This window comes from Triticum aestivum, chromosome 5B, assembly GCF_018294505.1.
Source record: "Triticum aestivum cultivar Chinese Spring chromosome 5B, IWGSC CS RefSeq v2.1, whole genome shotgun sequence".
Classification (NCBI taxonomy): Eukaryota; Viridiplantae; Streptophyta; class Magnoliopsida; order Poales; family Poaceae; genus Triticum; species Triticum aestivum.
In genome coordinates, this window is record NC_057807.1 from 438,485,045 (window position 1) to 438,493,454 (window position 8,410).

The 8,410-nt window shown below is 52.1% G+C and overlaps 1 protein-coding gene across 1 annotated transcript; it reads right to left on the bottom strand.

Moving 5' to 3' along the window:
• Window positions 1–5,882: 5,882 nt before the first annotated feature.
• LOC123112312 (probable E3 ubiquitin-protein ligase XERICO) lies at window positions 5,883–6,821 on the bottom strand. The gene has a single exon (XM_044533265.1). It carries the CDS (start codon window positions 6,690–6,692, stop codon window positions 6,207–6,209), a length of 486 nt encoding a protein of 161 aa, XP_044389200.1. The 5' UTR covers window positions 6,693–6,821; the 3' UTR covers window positions 5,883–6,206.
• Between the last annotated feature and the right edge of the window lie 1,589 nt (window positions 6,822–8,410).

Here is an 8,410-nt window from a genome sequence, read left to right on the forward strand (position 1 = left end):
CATCCCCAGCAATGAGAGAAACAGAGAGGAACAACTTCAGCCTAACGATCTAAGGCATGGGCTGGAACAAAGAAGGGAGCATGAATATAGAAACAGACTGTTTGAAAGGCAAGAACAAAGAGGGAGCCAGAGAGATGGACTTTGGGAGAGGAAAGGGAAGGAGGACGTGAAGTATTCTCCCGGTCATAGGGGGTATCGAGATCAACATGACAAGTATGAGGAACGCACGGAGGGACGCAACATGTTTGACACATGGAGAGAAGCCGTATGGGGACATGGTGGAGGCCAAGACCATCATGGCCGGTACAGTTCTGAAGGAATAAAACAGGGCAGGTATGTCAGGAAGCCAAGACCGGACTACGTCCCCAGGCAGCATGGATATGATCAGAGGGGTATGCAACATGAAACGAGGAAGAGGGGACCAAAACAGGTGTGGCTGGCTAAGGATGACCAGGGCAGGAATATGACAGGCGGTGCTTTCATTCGCGACACGAGGCGCAAGACGTCTACAGTGTTTGAACGCATCTCGACTCATGATCACACATCGGCGGACCCTGCAAGCCAGGGCCGCCGGGAGCAATGAATATACTGGCCTGGAACTGTCGAGGACTGGGGTTGGACTCGACAGTGGGCGAACTACGAGACCTGATACGGTCCTACAACCCAGCGGTGGTGTTTTTGAGTGAGACGAAGAAGAAGGCGAGGGCGATGGAAAGGCTCAAGTGGAGTTTGGGTTTCACCAGTGGTGTTGCAATAGATTGTGTGGGCCGAAGTGGTGGATTGGCACTGTGGTGGAGAGATCATATTCATGTCAATGTGAGTCCATGGAGCCAATATTTCATAGATGCGAAGGTATCTTGTGAGGGGCAAGTCTGTAGAATCACTGGATTCTACGGAGAACCCCGGACGGAATTATGGAAGAAATCGTGGGATGCTATACGATACTTGAGACGACAGGATAATCTTCCATGGATGTGCCTAGGTGATTTCAATGAGGCCCTATTCCAGACTGACCAGATCGGTGGTAACCCGAGAGGCTTCTTGCAGATGGAAGATTTCCGTGACTGTCTTGCCGACTGCGGGTTGGCAGATTTGGGCTTCTCTGGATACCCGTACACGTGGGATAATAAGCGGGATGGTGATGAGAATATCCAGGTAAGGCTCGATCGGGCCACATGTAATGAAGGGTTCCTACAACTATTCCCGGAGGCGGAAGTGGAGCACATCTTAACGGAGGAATCGGACCATCAGGCTATCCTTGTGCGTGCGCAGGAGACGGCTCCAAGGCGGCGCAATGGGAGTGTGAGGCCATTTCGGTTTGAGGAGGCCTGGACTAGGCATGAACAATATGACACAATGATTGAGCATGCTTGGATGGCGGCGGGAACGGGAGATGAAGGGCTATCTGCTGCATGGAGTAAGTTCGCTACGATGACGGGCTCCATGCAACGTTGGGCACGAGAGGTCTTTGGTTCCATCAGGAGACAAATAAAAATGCTTAAGGCGCAGTTGTTGGAAGCAAAGGAGAGAGCTCTCGTCACGGGGTCTTCACTGGAAGGCCGACATATTGAAGAGCAGCTCCGAGAAATCTATGCCCGGGAGGAGGTAATGTACCGACAGCGGTCAAGGGTGGACTGGTTACGGGCAGGAGACAAAAATACGCAATATTTCTAGCAACGTGCCTCGCATCGAAAGAGAAAAAACACGGTCAAGGCACTTCGGCGCACGAATGGAACCATGTGCAAGATTGATGATGATATGCGTGACATGGCTGCGGCATTCTACAAGAATTTGTTCACAACGGAGGGCTCACAGGATGCCAATATAATTCTCCAGCATATTGACTGTTTGGTGACAGGTGCAATGAACGAGAAGTTACTATCCCCTATTACGGATGAGGAGATTGAAACAGCGTTGTTCCATATGGGGCCGACAAAGGCTCCGGGGCCAGATGGACTGCCGACGCTCTTTTACCAGCGACACTAGTCGCTTGTTCGTGCTGACATGTGTAGGGCGTTGAAGGATTTTCTACATGGTGTGGCAGCGCCGGATGCCTTCAACGCAACGATCATTGTTATGACTCCAAAGTGTAACTCACCGGAGTTACTATCTCAGTTTCTTCCGATTAGTCTATGCAATGTTCTCTATAAGATTGCGACGAAGGTGCTAGCAAATAGACTAAAAGGCATTCTGCCGGTTCTTATATCAAAGGAGCAGAGTGCTTTCGTGCCGGGACGGTTGATCACGGACAATGTTCTTGTTGCATATGAATGTGTTCATGCGATCAGAAAGCGGAAGAGGAAGAAACCTTTTTGTGCGGTGAAGCTGGACATGATGAAGGCATATGACCATGTAGAGTGGGATTTTTTGCAGCAAATGATGGAACGGATAGGTTTTGCAAATGACTGGATCTTGATGATAATGAGATGCGTGAAGTCGGCGACTTTTTCTGTCAAGCTTAATGGAGGTTTATCACGTGGCTTCTCCCCATCTAGAGGGCTCAGACAAGGAGACCCTCTCTCTCCTTATCTGTTTCTATTTTGTGTTGAAGGCTTTTCTGCGTTACTCAAACATGCACAATAGGAGAGGGAGGTGAAGGGTGTGACTTTCGGGAGCACTGGCCCCCATGTTACACATCTTCTTTTCGCGGATGACAGCATAGTTTTCTTAGAGGGGACACGGAGCAACATGCAAAAGCTGAAATAAATCTTGAGGCAGTATGAGGAGGCTTCGGGCCAACGTGTCAACTTAGAGAAGTCGTCGATCTTCTTTGGAAAAGGGCAGCAAGAGGAGGACAAGCAGGAGTTGAAGGACACCTTGGGCGTCCAGTCGGAGGCGTTAAGTGAGAAGTATCTTGGACTCCCAACACTGGTTGGGAAATCCAAAGACGGAACCTTCAAATATGTGACTGAAAGTGCGAAGGGCAAAGTGAATGGAGTGAAGGGGCAAGGCTTGTCAAAGGCAGCAAGGGAAGTGTTGATCAAATCAGGGCTGCAAGCTGTACCAACATTCACCATGAGTTGTTTCCAGCTCACGAAGAAAATATGCCGGAACCTGACATCAATTTCTTCTAAATTCTGGTGGGCGGCAACACATGGTGAACACAAGGTACATTGGATTTCTTGGCAGAAGATGTGTGCTTCGAAGAGGGAAGGGGGAATGGGCTTCCGAGATCTAGAGGCATTCAATCAAGCGCTGCTAGCGAAACAAGCATGGAGACCCATTGAGCAGCCCAACTCACTGTGTGCACGTGTGCTCAAGGCTCGCTACTGCCCCGGCGTCGGCCTCGTTCATTTTCCGTAGCATTCTGTGGGGGAGGGACCTGCTAAGGGAGGGGCTCATATGGCGTATTGGGAATGGTACTGCGGTTAACATACACCACGACAATTGGATCCCACGCGCAGGCAGCATGAAACCCCTTGGACAAGTGTTTGTTAATGGCGTAATCAAGGTAGCTCATCTGCTAACACCAGATGGGAGTAGCTGGAATATGGAGAGAGTTCAGTTGATGTTCTCGGAGGACGACGCAAAAGATATACAGCAAATAGCGATTGGGGGACCGAGCTGTGAGGACTATCTTGCTTGGAACTTCACGCACAATGGTGTCTATTCGGTGAAATCTGGGTATCATTTGCGGAGGGCTCTGGATATGGCGAGGATTGGATGGCCGGAATCCTCGAGTTCTGTTGAAAAGCATAAAGGGTACTTGGCTTTATGGGATACCAATGTGCCTCCAAAGGCCAGAATTCACATGTGGAGGATGATTCGGAATGGACTGGCGGTGGGAGCAGAATTGCACCGAAGGAGAATCAAGCCTGGGATTTTTTGCGTGGCGTGTGGGAGGGAAGAAACGGTGCTACACCGTTTTTGGTCCTGTCCGCACTCCACATTGTTCTGGCAGCTGTTGTACTCAGAAAAGGGAGTCATGGTGGCTAAACCACCGTGTCCGATCGACTCCCAGAGTGCGTTGGCTCGCTGGCTTCTGGGATGGTTCGCCGGGGCGTCTAATGACGAGCGAGGTGCAATGATTCAGGCTACGTACGAGCTCTGGCTAGCACGGAATGAAACGAGGGAAGGAAAGAGCATAGCCCCGCCACATGAAATCATAGAACGCGTGGTCACTCAAATGGATGAATGGGGAGCTGTCCATACCGAAAACAAGCCTCCCAGAGAGCAACAGATCAAGCAGAAGTGGAAGCCTCCAGATGAGGGGTGGCTTAAGCTCAACTCGGACGGGGCTGTTTCTAGGTCAGGGAGAAAGGGGGGCGTTGGAGCTGTGATAAGGGATGAGCATGGGGCCTTTTGTGCAGGGCTGTGCCATTTGGTCCGAGGCATGACCGACCCAGAGATGCTAGAGGTTCATGCATGCAAGAAAGGCCTTGTCTTGGCGCAGGAGATACAAGCAGAAAAGGTACATGTGGAGATGGATTCACAAAGAGTGGTTAAGATGCTCAATAGTCAGCACAAGGAGATGTCAACTGCTGGCCCATTGATTCAAGAGCTGAAGACGTTGCTATCTTCGTTTGTTAGCTCCAAAGTCACTTGGGTTCGTCGTACTGCAAATGTTGCCGCTCATAAACTAGCAAAAATAGGGGTAGGAGATGAGCTTTGCAAGGTTTGGGTGGGGGTCACCCGTGTGTGCTCGATGTAATCTCGGATGATATTCCGAATGCGTTTGATTAAATAAATGCGGCAATATTTCCCCTAAAAAAAGTCATATATTACAAAAAAAACATACCATTATAAACTTAAGATGTTCTATTTTCAAATGATTATTTCGTTATATAGTTTATATTACGGTGATAAAATTGACAACCTAGGGGTACGCGCACGCCTTGTAAACTGAAACGGAGGGAGTATTCAGGGTTGCAATGCTATAATTTTAAAAAAAAAGTTATGGGGATAGACTAGCTAAGCTAGTGCTTAATTTCGCAAACAACAAAAACTTAGAGAAAAATGACTTTTGAGGATGGTACAGAAGTTAACATGGATTTTATCTTTTAAAAAAGGATTCCATAAAAAAAAAGTTAACATGGATGGGGTTGCAGCGCAAGGGGCAAAAAAGCATAACAAAAAGGGACCTTGGCCGTGACGACAAGGAGCCGATGGAGGGACGCCCAAGATTGGCGGCATGTGCCATCGGCGATGCGGACGCAGCCAAGTGGGGCCACGTTGATAAGCACGTATCCGTAATCCATGTGACCCGCCCCCGCCCCCGCCCGCATAAACAATCCGCTGCCGTTGCCGTGCCTTTCAGCGCCTTGTCTCCCCTGCCTAATTGCTCCGGGGATACCTGCAACGCCACCCCCCAAAAATAATCGATCACTCAACCAACAACCCCACTGGTTTTATAGTACTCCTGATTAGTGCAGGATTCCCTTGCCGTTTGTTTGGAGCCTGGGAGAAATTACCCAAATAGTGGTGGTGGTTTCTTGATCCGGTTTAATTTAATAAACGCTAGAAATTACCCGAATAGTATTGGTTTCTTGATTTGCTTAATAAACACCGGAAGAGATTGCTACAGTGGTTCCTTGATCTGGTTTAATGAACACTTTGTAAAAATTGGTAGAGTATTGGTTTCTTGATCTGGTTTAACAAACGCTACTACAAAGTACCCGAATGGCACTGGTTTCTTCATCTGGTTTAACAACAGGTACAAAATACCCGAATAGCACTGGTTTCTTGATCTGCTTTATTAATAAACACCTGCAACGATTCGCAATGGTTTCTTGTTAAGATCAGCTACCAGTTCCTGAAATTGGTAATACAACGGTGTGCACGGAAAGAGTAAAATAAGGAAACTTTAGTAGTGATTTTTCCATAAATATCTGGAGAGAGAAGTTAGGGGCATCCAAGAGGCAAGAACACAGAGGCCCCTCTGGTGTTCACAACACATCCTTGTTCCATCAATTTTCCGTTTCTCGTAAAAAAAGCCGAAGGCCGTACACAAATTTCTCATCACACAAAGCGCTACACCCGTAGGAGCGCTCTCTGCTGAAAAATATTTACACGGTACAGCGATGGCACGAGGCGTACAGAAAACGAAACCAAAAGGCAAATGCGAAAGGCGAGGAGCAGAGCCCTCTGCTAGGATCCATCTAAATTCCTACGCGCACACGGAGAGGCCACACACGGAGCTAGCACATAGCCGGGGGCGACGCGACGGGGCGAATCTCTCTCTTCTCTTCTCTTCGCTTCACTCGTGCCTAAATCCAGGCCGTCAGGGTGGGGGCCGGCGGCGACCACGACTCGTCGGCGGCCGCGGCGGCCGGGAGGAGGCGGGAGCGGCAGAGCGGGCAGGTGGCGTGGTCGTAGTCCAGCCAGGTCTCGAGGCAGGCGCGGTGGAAGAGGTGGCCACAGGGCAGGCGGTTCACCACGGCGTCCGCCTCGAACCGCACCAGGCAGACGCGGCAGTCAGGCACCGCCGCCGCGCCCCGCCTCCGGCCGAAGCGCGCGGGGCGGAACCTGCTCCTGAACCTCTCGGCCAGGCTGGGGGCCGCCGGGGTGGCCGCCGTGAGCTGGTCGGCGCCGTCGGCGTCCTCCCCGGCCAGCAGCGACGGCGGCGCGGGCAGGCCGAGGAAGACGAGCGCGGCGCGGAGGAGGCCCGCCAGGGCGGCGATCGAGACGACGGCGTGGTAGAGCAGGTAGATCAGGAGGCTCTCCTTGGGCGCCGGCATGCTGGAGATGCCCATCGCGGCGGCCTGGAGGATTGGGGATCGATCCGTGGACCCGTCTGCAATTTGCGCCTTCTTTCAGGGGCGGTTCGGTCTGAGCGGCTGTGGTGCTGGTGTGGTGGGATGGATACAGTGAGGGAGGGGGAGACGGGGTGGGCGCATTTATAGCCGGGCCGGGGCTGCTGGTGTCACCTCCCTATCCATCCCATCTCGTTCGGGTGGTGCACCGCGACCCGTGTTCGCCAGCCCACCGCCGTCGGATCCGCGCGACGGACGTCCGATAATTCCCCGCGCTTGGGTAGGGGACACCCCACATGCGATGCGGTTCGATCGTGGGCGCCCAATAATTCCCCGCTCTGGTTCGGTTTGTGGCGTCCAATAATGCGTGCATGGTTCCTGAGGCCAATTATTTGGGCCGGCCGATCCAAAACCCGGTGGACGCATTTGTACGTGCATTGCACCGGAGATGATGGTACAATATCGAGTGACCGATCTCACTGTCACGGGACAGTGGAAAATCATCGGGCGCGATTGGCGAAGCTGATTGGCTGGCTGACGGCCCCGACCGATCCAAATCAAAAAAAGCTGAGTGCGAAAGGGAATTCAACGCAGCGTACCGAACATAAGCGGCTCAGCACGATCCCCGCCATTTATCTGTTGCGAACCGTGACGTGCTTGACTCACAAGACATTATCGCAACCTCATTTCAGTTTTCTTTCTGCGGCGGTCATTTCAGTTGAAAAGACGGAGGATTTTTCTTCCGAATCTTTTCTCGTGGAAATAGTAGTATTTCCTTCCGATTCTGCGGGAATGGTAATCCCGGAGGAGGATCAGCTCGCCGATCGGGTTGCCGTGCCTGCACGACTGCGGCCGGCCGGTCGAACCGACCCCGACCCGACGCGAGCCCCGCCCGGCCGGTCCCGATCAGTCCGTGCACCGAATTGGGATGGGAATCGATCTCCTGGTACGTACGCCACTGCACTACGTCCCCTCCCCATCGACGCAGTTACGGCCGCGACCAGTCTTGGACGCGCGAGACAGGGACGCCAGAGACGGCGACCGACGCGGTCACGGACGCTGCGGCTCAGCCGTTCGGGTTCAGCGGACGGACGCGCGGCCGCCAGGTCCGGTGCCCCGCCCTCCAGGATGCCTCCGGCGACCCGTGTACTACCCGTGGGTGCCGGCCGGCTGCGATGGATGTGGAGGGTCTTGACCACTAGGCACACCAGTGGGCAGCGGCTGCTTGCTTTGCGTAATTGCTCGGCGTGGCCAAAGTCTCGGTGGAACGCACCTAACCATTTCTCGCCCGGGTGTCGCCGGTCGATGAAAGTTGCTTGACAAGCTACCGAATACAGTACTGTAGTGGAAGTACTACTTGCTTATGCTATGTGCCCGTCAATAGTAATCCATCCGACTAATCAGAAAAAGAAGAAAAAAACAGAAAGACGGTCCGGTTAGGCTAGCTTGACTGCTACTATTACTAGTAGGCAGTAGTACGTGCAGCTCAAGCTTTTTTTGACGGGTACGTGCAGCTCAAGTGTTTGTGTTGCGTCTGAACTTGACCACCAACGGCCTGTTGACCTGCGCGGCTAACTAGCTAAGCCGGTGGAGTTTTCAAATGGCCCGTTGCTCTGTCGGTTCATATAGTAAGCTTTTACTGAAAGTTTAATGGGGAATTCTGTTCACACGCGCACCGTCCTTGCTCAAACTGAGATCGACCGATATCTTTATTTACT